This window comes from Bombina bombina, chromosome 4, assembly GCF_027579735.1.
Source record: "Bombina bombina isolate aBomBom1 chromosome 4, aBomBom1.pri, whole genome shotgun sequence".
Lineage (NCBI taxonomy): Eukaryota > Metazoa > Chordata > Amphibia > Anura > Bombinatoridae > Bombina > Bombina bombina.
The window spans coordinates 402,459,276-402,481,216 of record NC_069502.1 but is presented as its reverse complement, the minus strand read 5'-3'; the positions used below and the strand labels follow the sequence as shown (position 1 = coordinate 402,481,216).

Sequence of the window (21,941 nt, the reverse complement as noted above, 5' to 3'; positions counted from 1 at the left end):
ATTTTTGTTTATTGCTTTAGATTTTCTCTTTATTATACGATATAGTTTCAATTGTTATAGACATGACTGTAAAATACAAATGGCAAGCAATCCTTAGATTTCCTTGTATAAAAAAAACAGTTGTACTGATGAAAAAAAATGTAAAAATTAAAATGTATGTTATAACATTTGACAATTAAAGCAATTTCAACAAAAAAAATGTTTTATTATAGTGTTTGGGATGCGGTAGGGCCTCGATTTAGGGGTTAATATGTAGTTTATGGGTGTTAGTGTACTTTTTAGCACTTTAGTTATGAGTTTTATGCTACAGCTTTGTAGCGTAAAACTCATAACTACTGACTTTAAAATGCGTTAGGAATCTTGGTGGAAGAGGGTGTATCGCTCACGTTTTGGCCTCCCAGGACAAACTCGTAATACCGGCGCTATGGAAGTCCCATAGAAAAAAGCCTTTACGAAATTTACTTAAGTTGATTTGCAGTAAGGACAAAAAAGTGTGCGGTACACCTATACCTGCAAGACTCGTAATAGCAGCGGGCGCTGCTTTTTTACCTTAACGTACAACTCGTAATCTAGCCGACTGTTTTTTAGCATCATACGCACATATCCTGTGAAGGCCCATGCACTAGTATGCATGCACAGAGAGTTAGCAGTGGTGTGTTTTTCTTATGACGATGTAATTTGTGTCATAAAAGCTACTGTTGACCCTCTGAGAAGGTGTGGTGTTTAAATACTGGTTTACAGGCCCTCACAGGATATGTGCGTATGCTGCAGAAAAACAGTAATACATTAGAAGTATTATTGCTAATAGAAGTAAATAGTATAAATGCTTTGATTTCAAATTGAATTAACATATGCACATTTCATTTTTGACCTTTCTATCCCTTTATTCTCCATTACAGAGACAAACCTGCATGCCTCAACCCCTCAAACTATGGGATAGATATCATTCCACCGCTTCTACCATACCCACTGGTTTCAGTTCAACCCTATATAGCTTAGAGCTTATATATGTCTGTTATGTAATTTTACATTTGATGCCCATGAAGCTCAGTAGGGGATAACAGGCCTATCCACACTTAGGGCTAGAATATAAATGGAGCGCTAATTTGTTTATCGTTCATGCCCACTAGCTATGCTCAAGGTAAAAAATTAGCACTGTTGGTTTAGCACTGGTATTACAAGTTCAAAGTAAATGTTAGCTCACAAGTAAAAGACTCAGATTAACTGCGCTACAGCGGAAGTTACGTTAGGAATGCGTAAAACCTATGTTCTTCATCTTAACTTATCTTCATCTTAACTATTTATATTTATTTTTAACTATTTATATTTATTGTTCTTCATCTTAACTATTTATATTTATTTTTTATTTATATATATATATATATATATATAGAAATACTTTTTTTCAAAATATATATACCTAAGAAGGGGAGTGTGTCCCCAAAACGTCACACTTTTTCAAATAAAGTACACTTGAAAAGACCAGAGAGTGCCTACTTCTATTTGTTATACTTAACCGTTGGCACCCTGGCAGTTGTCATTATATATATATATATATATATATATATATATATATATATATATATATTCTTTTGAGCCCTTCCCAGTCAAACACCTGATATATTTTTTTATTTAAAATATGTATGTATGAGTGGAATATTTTATTTTAATGATTTTTACATGTGTTTTGTGATTTTTTTTTTAACCCTTATGCCTTACTTCAGGCGTCAATTCGCGCTGAATTTGTTCATTAAAATTATTGCGCTCCAGCGATACTGCTTATTGAGACCCGCGCTAGCATTAGCACGCCACTTGTAATCTGGCCCTTGTTACAAATGTTTTATGGTTTTGTTTCGAATTAATTCTTTTTTTTTTCAGTGTTTGGACTTTTGAAATATATTTAAACAGAAATGAATCTATTGGAATATACAGAACTGACTGTTTACATTAGGCAAGTTATGCACTAAACTGGGTGCGTAAATAATGCAACAAAATTAGCAGTGTTGCACTTTCCATAGCGCTGCCATTACAAGTTACTGAAAAACCTTCTTTTGTTGTGGGGTATGGTGAGTTAAGCTCCATACCGCACAAAACCCAAGGCCTGACTTGACGTGCTTGTGCACATTTTCCCCCATAAACATCAATGGAGAGAATCTAAAACCTGCGATCGCGGAATGGAGTTCGCCGTAACGCAATCCCCATTGATGTCTATGGGGAAAAGAACATAACAAACCCTAACATACACCACTAGTCTAAATACCCCTAGTCCGCCACCCCCTGACATTGCCGACACTAAATAAAGTTATTAACCCATAAACCGTCACACCCCGACATAGCCGACACTAAATAAACATATTAACCCCTAAACTACCGGCCCCCCACACCGCTACTACTATAATAAAGTTATTAACCCCTAATCCGCCGCCGCCCCCCCCACTAAAATGATGTAAAATAATAAAACACTAAGGCCTAGATTTATTATATTTTTTAACCCCTAACTTGCCCCCCACAACGTCGCCGCAAGCTACTTAAATAATTAACCCCTAATCTTCCGACCGCAAATCGCCGCCACCTACGTTATCCCTATGTACCCCTAATCTGCTACCCCTAACATCGCCGACCCCTATATTATATTTATTAACCCCTAATCTGCCCCCCTCAACGTCGCCGACACCTGCCTACACTTATTAACCCCTAATCTGCCGAGCGGACCTGAGCGCTACTATAATAAAGTTATGAACCCCTAACCCGCCTCACTAACCCTATCATAAATAGTATTAACCCCTAATCTGCCCTCCCTAACATCGCCGACACCTACCTTCAATTATTAACCCCTAATCTGCCGACCGGAGCTCACCGCTACTCTAATAAATGTATTAACCCCTAAAGCTAAGTCTAACCCTAACACTAACACCCCCCTAAGTTAAATATAATTTTTATCTAACGAAATAAATTAACTCTTATTAAATAAATGATTCCTATTTAAAGCTAAATACTTACCTGTAAAATACATCCTAATATAGCTACAATATAAATTATAATTATATTATAGCTATTTTAGGATTAATATTTATTTTACAGGTAACTTTGTAATTATTTTAACCAGGTACAATAGCTATTAAATAGTTAAGAACTATTTAATATTTACCTAGTTAAAATAATAACAAAATTACCTGTAAAATAAGTCCTAACCTAAGATATAATTAAACCTAACACTACCCTATCAATAAAATAATTAAATAAACTACCTACAATTACCTACAATTAACCTAACACTACACTATCAATAAATTAATTAAACACAATTCCTACAAATAAATACAATTAAATAAACTAGCTAAAGTACAAAAAATAAAAAAGATCTAAGTTACAGAAAATAAAAAAATATTTACAAACATAATAAAAATATTACAACAATTTTAAACTAATTACACCTATTCTAAGCCCCCTAATAAAACAACAAAGCCCCCCAAAATAAAAAATGCCCTACCCTATTCTAAATTAAAAAAGTTACAAGCTCTTTTACCTTACCAGCCCTGAACAGGGCCCTTTGCGGGGCATGCCCCAAGAATTTCAGCTCTTTTGCCTGTAAAAGAATAAATACAATACCCCCCCCCCCCAACATTACAACCCACCACCCACATACCCCTAATCTAACCCAAACCCCCCTTAAATAAACCTAACACTAAGCCCCTGAAGATCTTCCTACCTTGTCTTCACCATACCAGGTTCACCGATCCGTCCTGAAGAGCTCCTCCGATGTCCTGATCCAAGCCCAAGCGGGGGCTGAAGAGGTCCATGATCCGGTCAAAGTCTTCATCCAAGCGGGGCAGAAGAGGATCTTCCATCCGATTGAAGTCATCATCCAGGCGGCATCTTCGATCTTCTTCCATCCGGAGCGAAGCGGCAGGATCCTGAAGACATCCAGCGCGGAACATCCATCCGGACCGACGACTGAACGACGAATGACTGTTCCTTTAAGGGACGTCATCCAAGATGGCGTCCCTCGAATTCCGATTGGCTGATAGGATTCTATCAGCCAATCGGAATTAAGGTAGGAATTTTCTGATTGGCTGATGGAATCAGCCAATCAGAATCAAGTTCAATCCGATTGGCTGATCCAATCAGCCAATCAGATTGAGCTCGCATTCTATTGGCTGTTCCGATCAGCCAATAGAATGCGAGCTCAATCTGATTGGCTGATTGGATCGGCCAATCGGATTGAACTAGATTCTGATTGGCTGATTCCATCAGCCAATCAGAAAATTCCTACCTTAATTCCGATTGGCTGATAGAATCCTATCAGCCAATCGGAATTCGAGGGACGCCATCTTGGATGACGTCCCTTAAAGGAACAGTCATTCGTCGTTCAGTCGTCGGTCCGGATGGATGTTCCGCGCTGGATGTCTTCAGGATCCTACCGCTTCGCTCCGGATGGAAGAAGATCGAAGATGCCGCCTGGATGATGACTTCAATCGGATGGAAGATCCTCTTCTGCCCCGCTTGGATGAAGACTTTGACCGGATCATGGACCTCTTCAGCCCCCGCTTGGGCTTGGATCAGGACATCGGAGGAGCTCTTCAGGACGGATCGGTGAACCTGGTATGGTGAAGACAAGGTAGGAAGATCTTCAGGGGCTTAGTGTTAGGTTTATTTAAGGGGGGTTTGGGTTAGATTAGGGGTATGTGGGTGGTGGGTTGTAATGTTGGGGGGGGGGGGTATTGTATTTATTCTTTTACAGGCAAAAGAGCTGAAATTCTTGGGGCATGCCCCGCAAAGGGCCCTGTTCAGGGCTGGTAAGGTAAAAGAGCTTGTAACTTTTTTAATTTAGAATAGGGTAGGGAATTTTTTATTTTGGGGGGCTTTGTTATTTTATTAGGGGGCTTAGAGTAGGTGTAATTAGTTTAAAATTGTTGTAATATTTTTATTATGTTTGTAAATATTTTTTTATTTTCTGTAACTTAGATCTTTTTTATTTTTTGTACTTTAGCTAGTTTATTTAATTGTATTTATTTGTAGGAATTGTATTTAATTAATTTATTGATAGTGTAGTGTTAGGTTAATTGTAGGTAATTGTAGGTAGTTTATTTAATTATTTTATTGATAGGGTAGTGTTAGGTTTAATTATATCTTAGGTTAGGACTTATTTTACAGGTAATTTTGTTATTATTTTAACTAGGTAAATATTAAATAGTTCTTAACTATTTAATAGCTATTGTACCTGGTTAAAATAATTACAAAGTTACCTGTAAAATAAATATTAATCCTAAAATAGCTATAATATAATTATAATTTATATTGTAGCTATATTAGGATGTATTTTACAGGTAAGTATTTAGCTTTAAATAGGAATCATTTATTTAATAAGAGTTAATTTATTTCGTTAGATAAAAATTATATTTAACTTAGGGGGGTGTTAGTGTTAGGGTTAGACTTAGCTTTAGGGGTTAATACATTTATTAGAATAGCGGTGAGCTCCGATCGGAAGATTAGGGGTTAATAATTGAAGTTAGGTGTCGGCGATGTTAGGGAGGGCAGATTAGGGGTTAATACTATTTATGATAGGGTTAGTGAGGCGGATTAGGGGTTAATAACTTTATTATAGTAGCGCTCAGGTCCGCTCGGCAGATTAGGGGTTAATAAGTGTAGGCAGGTGTCGGCGACGTTGAGGGGGGCAGATTAGGGGTTAATAAATATAATATAGGGGTCGGCGATGTTAGGGCAGCAGATTAGGGGTACATAGGGATAACGTAGGTTGCGGCGGTTTACGGAGCGGCAGATTAGGGGTTTAAAAAAATATGCAGGGGTTAGCGATAGCGGGGGCGGCAGATTAGGGGTTAATAAGTGTAATGCTAGGGGTGTTTAGACTCGGGGTACATGTTAGAGTGTTAGGTGCAGACGTAGGAAGTGTTTCCCCATAGGAAACAATGGGGCTGCGTTAGGAGCTGAACGCTGCTTTTTTGCAGGTGTTAGGTTTTTTTTCAGCTCAAACAGCCCCATTGTTTCCTATGGGGGAATCGTGCACGAGCACGTTTTTGAGGCCGGCCGCGTCCGTAAGCAACTCTGGTATCGAGAGTTGCATTTGCGGTAAAAATGCTCTACGCTCCTTTTTTGGAGCCTAACGCAGCATTTGTTTGAACTCTCGATACCAGAGTTAAATTTATGGTGCGGCCAGAAAAAAGCCCGCGGAGCGTTAGCAGCCCTTTTACCGCCGAACTCCAAATCTAGGCCTAAGATTAAAAAAAATAATAAACCTAATTATCCAAAATAATAAAAATTAAACCTAATCTAATAGCCCTATAAAAACAAAAAAGCCACCCCAAAATAAAAACACCCCCTAACCTAAAAATAAACTATCAATTGCCCTTAAAAGGGTCTTTTGTAGGGCATTGCCCTAAGTTAAACAGCTATTTTACATTAAAAAATTACAAAGTCTCCCCTAACAGTAAATCCCCCCACCCAACCAACCCCCCTCTAAAAATAATCTAAGCTACCCATTGCCCCTAAAAGGGCATTCAGCTCTTTTACTGCCTATAAAAATAAAACATCCCTAATCTAAAAAAAAAACGCCAAGAAAATTCAAATCCGCCAATAGGATGAGAACTGCTTAAATCCTATTGGCTGAATATTTCAGCCAAAATGAATTCAACGGTACTTTGCATTCAATCCTCAGTGTGCGGCGACGATCATATGAAGAAGATCCTCCACACTTGATGGCTCTTGGTGACATCTTCATCCAGCGCGGTCACTTTCGCTTTGGGCCACCTTCAACCTGGATGAAGATAGAAGAGGTCTCTGCGCTGGATGAAGATGTCACCGCCTGGAAGAAGATCTTCACCACCTGGAAGAAGACCTTTTCCGCCGGACTTCAGGAACGGTGAGTATCTATTTGGGGGTTAGACTTTTTTTTGTGTGTTTTTTTTTTAAAATTAGAGCTTTTTTATTTTAATGGGCAGTAAAAGGGCAATGCTCAAACAAATGCCCTTTTTAGACTGCGGTTTAGGGGTTAATACATTTATTTTATTAGTAGTGATGTGGGGGGCCGGCGGTTTAGGGATTAATATGTTTATTTAGTATTGCGATGTGGGGGTTGGCGGTTTAGGGGTTAATAGGTTTATTTTGTGTTGGCAATGTGGGTGGGAGGCGGATTAGGGGTTAATAGGTTTAATATAGTATTTGCGATGCGGGGGGATAGCGGTTTAAGGGTTAATAGTTTATGGGTGTTAGTGTACTTTGTAACATTTTAGTTATGAGTTTTGTGAAACATTTTTCTTTCGCAAAATCCATAACTACTGGTCTCAGATAGCGGAATGAATTGAGGCGGTATAGACTATAACACAAGCTTCTTAGCCGAACTGCACAAACTATAATACAGGCGCTATGAAAATCCCGTACTCAAAAGCCATTTTTTGAGTGTGGAATGGAGAGTTGCGTAAAGGCTAAAACGCTTGTGGTATAGCTGTACCGCAGCAACTTGTAATATGAGAGACCTGCATATTCCGCACGCAAAGGTCACTTTTTCAGCGGTATAGCCGTATAGCACCATACCGCAAAACTTTTCATTTAGGTGATTGTTAGTTAACCTGTTCAGCTGTGTCTGTAAAGGGCAAGTTAAATTGTTCTCAATTGAAATTGTTTTCTTTCCTTCTGCTTAACAAATCTCTTTAATGTTTTGCTAGTTATTTTAGTGTATTGAAGGGCATTAAATTCTCCCTAAAACTATATTTCTCAAAAACACACACACACATATATATTTATATAAGTTTTTATATATATAGCAATGTTTTTTAATTGATTGTTATACAAAATTAATCATTTTATACTGCAAATTGAATGTGTTTCATGTGCCTTTAAATTGTGTTGTCCAAAAAAAAGCCTGTTCTGAATTATTACAATTTTACAGTATCAATAGGCATAAATTATTTACTTTCCTCTTCTCAAACATCATTGTTTGCTCTATAATCCCTTTTGAACTCTGTTCCCTTGTGTTCCTGACCAGTTAATAGCATTGAAGAGCTACAAACCTAACAATGAGTATTCTGAGCTCCGTTATCTTTTTCTCTTTTTTAATTTTTGGAGAAGCAAATCAAACCTTAACTTCCAATGCAGACTGTGATGATCCTAATGTATTTAATGCAGTAGATGTGGCATTGAGACTCTACAATGAGGAAAAAACGTATGGCAACCAATTTCTTCTGTACCGAATCACAGAAGCCAAAATCAGGGTAAGTGGACATTCACCCTGTATTTTTATTGTCTAGTTTTCTAGAAAAGCCATTCAAAACTATATGAAAATTACAGGGTAAATTCTTATTTAACCAGCTCAGATTTCTATAATATATAAAATGTGTACACATAATAAAAAAAATCACAAGAACTTTATCTTCTTCAGTGCGAATAAATCCTCCGAATGAAGGGTCATTTTTTTATCATTAGACAAGTGGGCAAATTTCCCAGTTAGGTAACCTGTCTTCTGATCTGTATGCTGAGTAGGCAGGATGCTGTTTGTCCACCACCTGTATTTATTATTGCACAAGGAAATTATTGCGCTGTTTCCAGCTCACATGGAACCAATTGCTAAAGAGCATACCTAGTGAATTATCTCTGCCACCTCTGAGGTGGTGGAGAGGTAAAGACACAGTTGTCGTACAAACAATTCCTTTTAAATTGCAGTTAAGCCGGTCTTTGCTGCTTAATACGTGGAGCCACTAGTATTTAAAGGGACACTGAACCCAAAATTTTTCTTTCGTAATTCAGAAAGAGCATGCAATTTTAAGCAACTGTCTAATTTACTCCTATTATCAATTTTTCTTCGTTCTCTTGCTATCTTTATTTGAAAAAGAAGGCATCTAAGCTTTTTTTGGGTTCAGTACTCTGGACAGCACTTTTTTATTGGTGGATGAATTTATCCACCAATCAGCAAGGACAACCCAGGTTGTTCACCAAAAATGGGCCGGCATCTAAACTTACATTCTTGCATTTCAAATAAAGATACCAAGAGAATGGAGAAAATTTTATAATAGGAGTAAATTCGAAAGTTGCTTAAAATTTCATGCTTAATCTGAATCACGAAAGAAACATTTTGGTTACAGTGTCCCTTTAATTAAGGGGATAAAAAAAAATTCTGTTGGTTATAGAGTGACAAAAATAAATTGGCATTTAATAAAACATATTTGACAGCTAAGCAGCATCCTAAGGCCCTTTATACCCTAAAGACAGCATTGTTCTCATTCAAATGTATCTTTTTACCCACTATGTACCATGAGATGAAATGAACTGTCTACTTGGTGAGTTTTAAAGTTATCTGGGTTCTAAAATTGACATTAGCAACACTAAGTAGTTATATTCTAAAATGAGTCACATGCACAGGTGGTTATCATGTGATCAAAATGGCAACACTATACACATACAAAACAAAATCAGGTGGTGGGGTCTGTCAGTAGCTATCATTTGAAATGTGGATGCCCCATCATTCAGTTATGAGTATTCATCTACTTATAGCTCGCAAATGGTCATCAAAGTAATAATTATCACCTTGCAGCAACTACTTTTCTAATTTTGTTTTGTTGCCAGGGCACAAATTCTTTATGGTCACCCAAAAAAAATTAGACTAAATAGGTGAGTGTGAAATACAGATGACATTTTCTGAAAATCCAGACAGGTTGAATTGATGTTGCAAGTATTTTATATTTGGTATATTTCTTTTTACTTAGTTGTATTATGCTAAGTAAATACTAACTGTGGGAGTAGCATGCATCCAACACTAAATTGAAGTGTGAACTTTATTTATGGTCAGATATGTTATTTCTACACATTTTGTTGCATTAATTGCAAGATGGGGCAAAATGACAAACAATTTTATTTTTTATCTTCTAATTTCCAGTTGCTAAGTTTATTTACTGTTTGGTCTGTTGAAAGAAAGCAAAAACATATAACTTGTGTAACTGTACAATTAGTTTCCAAAATACTTCTGTTATCAGGTAGGTAGGGTCAGGACATGCATGTGTCTGCACTATATGGCCGAAATTTTGCAAAAATGCTGCTAAGAAATTTAAACATTTACCTAATATAGGCTCCGATTCCAATCTTTCTGATTTTTTTCCCCCAATATTGGAAAAATGTGAACAGTTTTTTTTATTTGTTTGTGGGGTTTTTTACCCAGTCTTTTTCTGAGTCACACAAAGCTGAGATTGTTAACTCACACAATATTTGATCTCCATTTTCCTACAATTGCACTCGGAACTGCCCATAATGGATGCCCAAAACTGAAATCCAGTATCTGTTATCATTTTTAATTAGTTAAGAAAATCTTGTTTTCCATTTTGGTAAGATTTTCATTAGACATGTGCGATTCGTTTCGGATCGATTCGGAAATTCACCTGAATTCGGGATTCGGATCAATCCAAATTTCCGAATTAAAATAGTGACGAATCTACCAAATAAATCTGAATTAGTTCGGATTTATTTGGATTTATTCGGTAGATTCGGATGGCCATGGATTACACTAGTATTGTACAGTATATTAGGTTATATCACTCTGCTATGGGTTACACCTAATATACAGTACATAATACTAGTCTAATCCCACTTAACACTTACCGAAATTCCGAATTTCCGAACCGAATCGAACCAAATCCAGCCGAATTTATTCGAATCCGAATGAATCCAAAACAAATCCGAAACAAATTTTTCCGAATTCGAATCGATCCGAAACGAAATTCGAAAAAATCAGAATCGATCCGGACCGAACCGAATTTTTTCGCCATGCACTTATCTAATTTTCATCTAAAATCAAGAAGAACCCTTTGAGAAATTAATAACTATAGGCAGAAAGTAGCAACATGTTATCTCATCTTCTGCAACAAGGTTTTTACAGTTGTCACACAGTAAATTTGCCTTTGCAGAGTTTCTACTACTTTAAGAAGATGGTGAGGCACGTTCTAGATACAGTAAATCCTGTTGTTTCAAAACAAGATATTGGGACTTCTGTTTAATCTAAAAAAACCTTGCAAAAGATTTAGCAAACAATTGTAAATCCTGACCACAAAAACATAATTGCTGATGCAAATTATATTTAAGCAGATAAAACTACTGTAAATTAGAAACAATAAAATGTGAGTATGAGATAAAAATATACATTTTGGACAAGATTACAAGTGGAGTGCTAACTAGCTCTTTTGCTAAAGCGCAAACTGCGCTAGTGGTAAACCTTTTGCACGAGTTTGGTTGCACTGGTATTACGACTTGAACGTAAAAAGTTATCACTCCAGTGCAAGGCGCGATAACCTAATGCCCCAGTCAATTGAGCAAAAAAAGTTAATAAAAAACCGAATACCCTACTTTACCAAAAAAAAAAAAAAAAATGCCGTAAAAACAAAACATTTCTACCATTTAAAAAAACTACCATTACAAAAATCTACCATTATTAAAATAAAAAACTAAAGCCTAGATTACGAGTTTGGCGTTAACAGGGGTGCATTGCTAACAAGGCTTTTTTTTCTAACGCTACCGTAAGCCAACGCTGGTATTACAGGTTTTTTTAAACCTGGCTTTAGCCGCGAAAGGTGAGCGTAGAGCAAAATTTTGCTCCACATCTCACCTCAATACCAGCGTTGCTTACGGTAGCGTTAAGCAGGTAAAACGTGCTCATGCACGATTTCCCCATAGGAAACAATGGGGCTGAGCTGGCTGGAAAGAAACCTAACACCTGCAAAAAAGCAGCATCCAGCTTCTAATGCAGCCCCATTGTTTCCTATGGGAAAATAAAAAATATGTCTGCACCTAGCACCCTATAAAAAATAAAAAGATTTAGGCCTATTCTAATACCCCAAAATATTTTTTTTTTCTACAACTAAACTACAAACTACAAAGCCCTTAAAGTGATGGTAAACTCTCCCCTTTATAAAAACAGATCCAGAATGCTTCTGATATTTTAGATGGAGTTTAATTCATCAGTTGTAATAAAGATGCGCTATAACTTAATTTTCAATATAGATATGAAATTCAAATACCCCGCCATACGCCGCACACTTCAAAAGTACATTTTTCTGTGAACAAATGGTTTGAATTGTTGTCCAATCAGCGCTCTCCCCATATTGCACTTTTGTTGTACCTAGAGCACTGATTGGAAAACAATTCAAAACTGTTAGCTCACAGAAAATTTGACTTTTGAAGTGGGTGTTAGGGCACAAATTAATTTGAATTTCATATCTATATTGAAAGAAGTTATAGCACATCAAACATTAATGTTATAGGTAGATATGTGCAATTCGTTTCGGATCGATTCGGAAATTCGGAAAATTCTGCAAATTCAGAGATTCGGATCGAACCGAATTTCCGAATTAAAATACTGCCGAATTTACCGAATAAATCCGAATTAGTTCGGATTTATTCGGTAAATTCGGATGGCCATGGATTACACTAGTATTGTACAGTATATTAGGTTATATCACTCTGCTATGGGTTACACCTAATATACAGTACATAATACTAGTCTAATCCCACCTAACACTTACCAAAATTCTGAATTTCCAAACCGAATCGAACCGAATCCAGCCGAATTTCTTTGAATCCGAATGAATCCGAAACGAATCCGAAACTAATTGATTCAAAATTTTCCGAATTCGAATCGATCCGAACCAAAATTCGAAAAATTCAGAATCGATCCGAACCTAATTTTTTCGCCATTCACATATCTAGTTAGAGGGTTGTAGTTTTTTTTTATTTTTTTTATTTTAGTAATGTTAGGTTTTTTTATTTTAAATATTATTACACAGGAAAGTTTTTTATTTTTTAAAGGTAGTTAATTTTTTTTGGTAAAGGTAGAGTTAGTTTATTTTTGGATAAATTAGGGGGTGTTAGGTTAGGAAGTTTAGATGTTAGTGTTTTACGTTGAAGTGGTAGTAATAGTGTAGAGGTTTATTTTGCAGTGGTGGGATGGCAGTTTAGAGGTTAATAGTGTAGAGGTTTATTTTGCGGGGGTGGGCTGGCGGTTTACAGGATAGGTTTAGTTTACCTGATGTGAAGGTTTAGGGGTTAATAGTGTAGAAGCTTACTTTGCCGTGGGATGTGTGGCAGTTTAGGGGTTAATAGCGTAAAGAGGTAGTTCATTATGTGGGAGGTGGCAGTTTAGGGGTTTGTAGTGTACTTTAGTACAACTGTTTCATCTGGACAAAATCTTTACGTGACCTTTCAGGTTGAGTAAAAAATGTAAGCGCTAAATGAGATTGAGTTCACATGATTGCATTTACTTTTAACTTGTAATACAAGCACATATTAGTGCTCTACACTACCCATAGAAAATATAGGCAGTGTAAATTACCGCAAGTTCACGCAAACTAATTTACGGTAATTGAAACAGCGTGCCACTTGTAATATGGATTTGAGCGTAAAGAACACAGCGATCTCACAATCACGTTTATGCTCCTAGCGATAACAATAGCGCTCAACTGGTAATCGAGCCCTCTGAGGGTGCAATTGCTAAGCACCATTTCTAGATGATATCCATTTTCTTGCTTTTCCTGCAGATCTCGTTAGCTGTATGAGATATTATGTATATCTCTATTAAATACATTTACTCATCTAAATGTCTGTCTCGTCCATTACTGAGCGACAATACAATAGTGCTGAATATAAGTATAATGAATCAAGAACATATATAAAATTATATATACATCTAAAATTACTTCTGTAACCATTTAAAACGTCTATCGCATATGCGCAAGATAATATCATTTTTCCAAATAATCTTAGAATACCGGAAAACTTTAAAAAAAGTCAGTTTTGCTCTTTACCAACAGCCTTTGTTTGTTAAATGTGTTGTGTTCATTTTGTTGCCGAAATAAAGTACAAAACCTGTGGTCAGGGAATTGTGATCATGAAACCCATTGCTGTTAATGCATTGTATATGTGATTTTACCACTATCTGCTCTGATCAGATCTAAACTTTTTCCAATACAACACTGGAATAGAACTCATTCAGCTAGATTACAAGTTTGTGTGTTCGTCTTTTAATGCTGAAAATACCAAAACAGCATTGCAGCCATTACAAGTCTTGTCGGTATAGCTGTACCGCAAGCCTTTTAGCCTGTAACACAATGTTAGTACCGCACTCCTAAAAATGACGTTTTTTAATGGGATTCCCATAGTGCTGGTATTACAAGTTTTTCTGGCAGGCTAAAAAGCGAGTGTTACACCCTATAACTACAAGATCTGTAACGCCATCTAAAGTCAGTAGTTATGAGCTTTACGCTACAAAGCTGTGGCATAAAACTCATAACTAAAGTGTTACAAAGTGCACTAAACACCCATAAACTCCTAAACCAAGGCCCTCCTGCATCGCAAACACTATATTAAATTTATTAACCCCTAATCTGCTGCTCCCGACATCGCTGCCACAATTTGTTTTATTAACCCCTATTCTGCCTCTCCCCGACATCGTCACCACTATAATAAAGTTATTAACCCCTAAACCGCCGCCCTCCATCATTGCAAACACTAGTTAAATATTATTAACCCTATGCCGTTCGCCCACATCGCCACCACTATACTAAAGTTATTAAGCCCTACACCGCCACCACTATAATAAACCTATTAACCCCTAAACCGAAAGCCCCCCCACAAGGAAATAAACTCAATTAAACTATTAGCCCCTAAACCAAAAGCGCCCCACATCACAATAAACTAATTTAAACTAGTAACCCCTAAACCTAACTCCCCCTAACGTTATGTTAAAATTACAATTTACCTATCTTAAATTAAATTAAAACTTACCTGTCAAATTAAAAAAACTAAGTTTAAACTAACAATTAAACTAATATAATTATTAAACTAAAATTAAACTAACTACCAATTAAATAAACTAAACTACACATTAAACCTAACACTACTCTAAAAATTACAAAGTATCTAATTACAAAAAAAATAAAATACTAAGTTACAAAAAATAACAAACACTAAATTACAGAAAATAACAAACTTAGGCCTAGATTTGGAGTTCGGCGGTAAAAGGGCTGCTAACGCTCCGCGGGCTTTTTTCTGGCCGCACCATAAATTTAACTCTGGTATCGAGAGTTTAATCAAATGCTGCGTTAGGCTCCAAAAAAGGAGCGTAGAGCATTTTTACCGCAAATGCAACTCTCGATACCAGAGTTGCTTACGGACGCGGCCGGCCTCAAAAACGTGCTCGTGCACGATTCCCCCATAGGAAACAATGGGGCTGTTTGAGCTGAAAAAAAACTCCTAACGCAGCCCCATTGTTTCCTATGGGGAAACACTTCCTACGTCTGCACCTAACACTCTAACATGTACCCCGAGTCTAAACACCCCTAACCTTACACTTATTAACCCCTAATCTGCCGCCCCCGCTATCGCTGACCCCTGCATATTTTTTTAAACCCCTAATCTGCCGCTCCGTAAACCGCCGCAACCTACGTTATCCCTATGTACCCCTAATCTGCTGCCCTAACATCGCCGACCCCTATATTATATTTATTAACCCCTAATCTGCCCCCCTCAACGTCGCCGACACCTGCCTACACTTATTAACCCCTAATCTGCCGAGCGGACCTGAGCGCTACTATAATAAAGTTATTAACCCCTAATCCGCCTCACTAACCCTATCATAAATAGTATTAACCCCTAATCTGCCCTCCCTAACATCGCCGACACCTAACTTCAATTATTAACCCCTAATCTGCCGACCGGAGCTCACCGCTATTCTAATAAATGTATTAACCCCTAAAGCTAAGTCTAACCCTAACACTAACACCCCCCTAAGTTAAATATAATTTTTATCTAACGAAATAAATTAACTCTTATTAAATAAATGATTCCTATTTAAAGCTAAATACTTACCTGTAAAATACATCCTAATATAGCTACAATATAAATTATAATTATATTATAGCTATTATAGGATTAATATTTATTTTACAGGTAACTTTGTAATTATTTTAACCAGGTACAATAGCTATTAAATAGTTAAGAACTATTTAATAGTTACCTAGTTAAAATAATAACAAAATTACCTGTAAAATAAGTCCTAACCTAAGATATAATTAAACCTAACACTACCCTATCAATAAAATAATTAAATAAACTACCTACAATTACCTACAATTAACCTAACACTACACTATCAATAAATTAATTAAACACAATTCCTACAAATAAATACAATTAAATAAACTAGCTAAAGTACAAAAAATAAAAAAGATCTAAGTTACAGAAAATAAAAAAATATTTACAAACATAATAAAAATATTACAACAATTTTAAACTAATTACACCTACTCTAAGCCCCCTAATAAAATAACAAAGCCCACCAAAATAAAAAATTCCCTACCCTATTCTAAATTAAAAAAGTTACAAGCTCTTTTACCTTACCAGCCCTGAACAGGGCCCTTTGCGGGGCATGCCCCAAGAATTTCAGCTCTTTTGCCTGTAAAAGAATAAATACAATACCCCCCCCCCAACATTACAACCCACCACCCACATACCCCTAATCTAACCCAAACCCCCCTTAAATAAACCTAACACTAAGCCCCTGAAGATCTTCCTACCTTGTCTTCACCATACCAGGTTCACCGATCCGTCCTGAAGAGCTCCTCCGATGTCCTGATCCAAGCCCAAGCGGGGGCTGAAGAGGTCCATGATCCGGTCAAAGTCTTCATCCAAGCGGGGCAGAAGAGGATCTTCCATCCGATTGAAGTCATCATCCAGGCGGCATCTTCGATCTTCTTCCATCCGGAGCGAAGCGGCAGGATCCTGAAGACATCCAGCGCGGAACATCCATCCGGACCGACGACTGAACGACGAATGACTGTTCCTTTAAGGGACGTCATCCAAGATGGCGTCCCTCGAATTCCGATTGGCTGATAGGATTCTATCAGCCAATCGGAATTAAGGTAGGAATTTTCTGATTGGCTGATGGAATCAGCCAATCAGAATCAAGTTCAATCCGATTGGCTGATCCAATCAGCCAATCAGATTGAGCTTGCATTCTATTGGCTGTTCCGATCAGCCAATAGAATGCGAGCTCAATCTGATTGGCTGATTGGATCAGCCAATCGGATTGAACTTGATTCTGATTGGCTGATTCCATCAGCCAATCAGAAAATTCCTACCTTAATTCCGATTGGCTGATAGAATCCTATCAGCCAATCGGAATTCGAGGGACGCCATCTTGGATGACGTCCCTTAAAGGAACAGTCATTCGTCGTTCAGTCGTCGGTCCGGATGGATGTTCCGCGCTGGATGTTTTCAGGATCCTGCCGCTTCGCTCCGGATGGAAGAAGATCGAAGATGCCGCCTGGATGATGACTTCAATCGGATGGAAGATCCTCTTCTGCCCCGCTTGGATGAAGACTTTGACCGGATCATGGACCTCTTCAGCCCCCGCTTGGGCTTGGATCAGGACATCGGAGGAGCTCTTCAGGACGGATCGGTGAACCTGGTATGGTGAAGACAAGGTAGGAAGATCTTCAGGGGCTTAGTGTTAGGTTTATTTAAGGGGGTTTGGGTTAGATTAGGGGTATGTGGGTGGTGGGTTGTAATGTTGGGGGGGTATTGTATTTATTCTTTTACAGGCAAAAGAGCTGAAATTCTTGGGGCATGCCCCGCAAAGGGCCCTGTTCAGGGCTGGTAAGGTAAAAGAGCTTGTAACTTTTTTAATTTAGAATAGGGTAGGGAATTTTTTATTTTGGGGGGCTTTGTTATTTTATTAGGGGGCTTAGAGTAGGTGTAATTAGTTTAAAATTGTTGTAATATTTTTATTATGTTTGTAAATATTTTTTTATTTTCTGTAACTTAGATCTTTTTTATTTTTTGTACTTTAGCTAGTTTATTTAATTGTATTTATTTGTAGGAATTGTATTTAATTAATTTATTGATAGTGTAGTGTTAGGTTAATTGTAGGTAATTGTAGGTAGTTTATTTAATTATTTTATTGATAGGGTAGTGTTAGGTTTAATTATATCTTAGGTTAGGACTTATTTTACAGGTAATTTTGTTATTATTTTAACTAGGTAACTATTAAATAGTTCTTAACTATTTAATAGCTATTGTACCTGGTTAAAATAATTACAAAGTTACCTGTAAAATAATTATTAATCCTAAAATAGCTATAATATAATTATAATTTATATTGTAGCTATATTAGGATTTATTTTACAGGTAAGTATTTAGCTTTAAATAGGAATCATTTATTTAATAAGAGTTAATTTATTTTGTTAGATAAAAATTATATTTAACTTAGGGGGGTGTTAGTGTTAGGGTTAGACTTAGTTTTAGGGGTTAATACATTTATTAGAATAGCGGTGAGCTCCGGTCGGCAGATTAGGGGTTAATAATTGAAGTTAGGTGTCGGCGATGTTAGGGAGGGCAGATTAGGGGTTAATACTATTTATGATAGGGTTAGTGAGGCGGGTTAGGGGTTCATAACTTTATTATAGTAGCGCTCAGGTCCGCTCGGCAGATTAGGGGTTAATAAGTGTAGGCAGGTGTCGGCGACGTTGAGGGGGGCAGATTAGGGGTTAATAAATATAATATAGGGGTCGGCAATGTTAGGGGTAGCAGATTAGGGGTACATAGGGATAACGTAGGTGGCGGCGATTTGCGGTCGGAAGATTAGGGGTTAATTATTTTAAGTAGCTTGCGGCGACGTTGTGGGGGGCAAGTTAGGGGTTAAGAAATATAATATAGGGGTCGGCGGGGTTAGGGGCAGCAGATTAGGGGTACATAAGTATAACGTAGGTGGTGGTCGGCAGATTAGGGGTTAAAAATTTAAATCGAGTGGCGGCGATGTGGGGGGACCTCGGTTTAGGGGTACATAGGTAGTTTATGGGTGTTATTGTACTTTAGGGTACAGTAGTTAAGAGCTTTATAAACCGGCGTTAGCCAGAAAGCTCTTAACTCCTGCTATTTTCAGGCGGCTGGAATCTTGTCGTTAGAGCTCTAACGCTCACTTCAGAAACGACTCTAAATACCGGCGTTAGAAAGATCCCATTGAAAAGATAGGCTACGCAAATGGCGTAGGGGGATCTGCGGTATGGAAAAGTCGCGGCTGAAAAGTGAGCGTTAGACCCTTTAATCACTGACTCCAAATACCAGCGGGCGGCCAAAACCAGCGTTAGGAGCCTCTAACGCTGGTTTTGACGGCTACCGCCGAACTCCAAATCTAGGCCTAAATTATCCAAAATAAAAAATAATTTCACCTAATCTAATAGCCCTATCAAAAAAAAAACCCACCCAAAATAAAAAAACAAACTAGCCTACAATAAACTACCAATGGCTCTTTAAAAGCTCTTTTACCTGTAAAAAAAAAAAAATACAAAGACCCCCCAAAAATAGTAAAACCCACCACCCAACCATTCCCCCAAAATAAAAAACCTAAATCTAAAAAAACCTAAGCTACCCATTGCCTTGAAAAGGGCATTTATATGGACATTATCCTTAAAAGGGCATTTAGCTCTTTAACTACCCAAACCCTAAACTTAAAAAAAAAAAACATCCAAAAAAGTCTAACACTAACCCCCGACGATCCACTTACAGTTTTTGAAGTCCCACTTGAATGATCTTCATCCCAGGATTGAAGTCCTTATCCAGGCGGCGAGAAGTCTTCATCCAGGCGGCCTCTTCAATCTTTATCCCGGCGGCGAAGTTCTCTTCCAAGCAGCAAGAAGTCTTCATCCAGACGGCCTCTTCAATCTTCATTCAGGCAGCATCTAAAGTCAGTAGTTATGAGCTTTACGCTACAAAGCTGTGGCTTAAAACTCATAACTAAAGTGTTACAAAGTGCACTAAACACCCATAAACTCCTAAACCAAGGCCCTCCTACATCGCAAACACTATATTAAATTTATTAACCTCTAATCTGCTGCTCCCGACATCGCCGCCACATTTTTTTTATTAACCCCTATTCTGCCGCTCCCGACATTGTCACCACTATAATAAAGTTATTAACCCCTAAACCGTCGCCCCCGCATTGCAAACACTAGTTAAATATTATTAACCCCTAATCTGCCGTCCGCCCACATCGCTACCACTATACTTTTGGCGGTGAAGTCCTCTTCCAAGCGGCAAGAAGTCTTCATCCAGGCGGCATCTTCTATCTTGATCCCGGCGGCGCGGAGCAGGTCCATCCTGAAGACATCCGGGGTGGGGCATCCTCTTCATACAGTCAAGATGACGTCCCTTGCATTCCTATTGGCTGAAAATATTGAATGTTCAAATCAGCCAATAGAATTTTAGCAGCTCTCATTCTATTGGCTGATTCAAATTTTTCAGCCAATAGGAAGGCAAGGGACACCATTTTGAATCACCTTGCATTGAAGATTCAGTGTACGGCGGCAACCGTATGAAGAGGATGTTCCGAGTCGGATGTCTTCAGGATGGACGCGCTCCGCGATGCCGGGATCAAGACAGAAGATGCCATCTGGATGATGATTGAAGAGGCCACCTAGATGAAGACTTCTCGCGGCCTGGTTTAGAACTTCAATGCCGGAATGAAGATCATTCAAGCGGAACTTTGAAAACTGTAAGTGGATCGTCAGGGGGTTATTGTTAGGCTTTTTTAAGGGTTTTTTTTATGTGGATTTTCTTTAAGTTTAGGGTCTGGGCAGTAAAAGAGCTAAATGCACTTTTAAGGGCAATGCCCATACAATTGCCCTTTTCAGGGCAATGGGTAGCTTAGGTTTTTTAGATGTTTTATTTTGTGGGTTTGGGGGTGGGGTGTGGGTTTGTAATGTTAGTGGGTCTTTGTAAAAAAATTTCACTAAAATTGCTGCTATCTTTAGGGCAATGCCCTACAAAAGGGCCTCTTAAGGACCATTAGTAGTTTATTCTAGATTAGGTTTTTTTTATTTTGGGGTGTTTTTTTTTTTATGGGTATTAGAATAGGAATATATTTTTTTTATTTTTGATAATTTGTTTGTTATTTTGTGTAATGTATTTTTTTAGGGGGTGTTTTTTTGTAGCAAAAGAGCTGTTTAACTTAGGGCAATGCCCTACAAAATTCCCTTTTAAGCCCCCCCCCCCCCCCAAAGGCCCTTTAAGAGCCCTTGGTAGTTCATTCTCGATTAGGCCTTTTTATTTTGGGGTGTTTTTAATTTTTTAAAAGGTATTAGAATAGGACTAATCTTTATTTTTTGGATGGTTTTGTTTTTTTTGTAATGGTAGTTTTTTATTTTTTGCAATGGTAGGTTAGGTTTTATTTCACATGTAAGATTGTATTTATTTTAACTAGGTAGTTATTAAATAGTTAATAACTATTTACTAACTAGTCTACCTAGTTAAAATAAATAGAAACTTACCTGGGAAATAAAAATAAAACCTACGCTAGCTACACTATAACTATTAGTTATATTGTAGCAAGCTAAGGTTTTATTTCACAGGTAAGTATAAATTTAGTTTTAACTATGTATTATTTAGTTAATAATTGTAAATTTAATTTAGATCTATTTTCATTATGTAAAAGTTATGGGGTGTTAGAGTTAGGGTAACGTTAGGGTTAGGTTTAGGGGTTAATATAGTTTAATTTAGGTTGTTGCGATGTGGGGGGCTGACGATTTAGGGGTTAATAGGTTTATTTAGTGGTAGTGATGTGGGAGGCCAGAGGTTTAGGGGTTAATAACTTTATTTAGTTGCAGCGATGTTGGGGAGCAGCAGAATAGGGGTTAATAACTTTAATATAGTGGAGGCGATGTTGGGGTGTGGCAGATAAGAGGTTAATAACTTTAGTATAGTGGCGGCGATGATGGAGTGAGGCGGAATAGGGGTTAATAAATGTAGTATAGTGTCGGCGATATCGGGAGCGGCAGATTAGGGGTTAATCATTTTATTTAGGTGGCGGCGATATCGGGAGAAGCAGATTAGGGGTTAATAACTGTAGGCAGGCGTCGGGGGCAGCAGATTAGGGTTGTATAGACGTGGGGTTTATGTTA

General features: G+C 37.6%; 1 protein-coding gene across 1 annotated transcript in view; it reads left to right on the top strand.

Annotated features, from left to right (window-relative positions):
- Window positions 1-8,015: 8,015 nt before the first annotated feature.
- LOC128656335 (kininogen-1) overlaps window positions 8,016-21,941 on the top strand; it is a 386,172-nt gene continuing 372,246 nt past the window's right edge. The window contains exon 1 of the mRNA XM_053710185.1: window positions 8,016-8,225. Coding sequence (XP_053566160.1) covers window positions 8,031-8,225 — 195 coding nt within the window. The 5' untranslated portion in view covers window positions 8,016-8,030. The remainder of the gene's footprint in view (window positions 8,226-21,941) is intronic.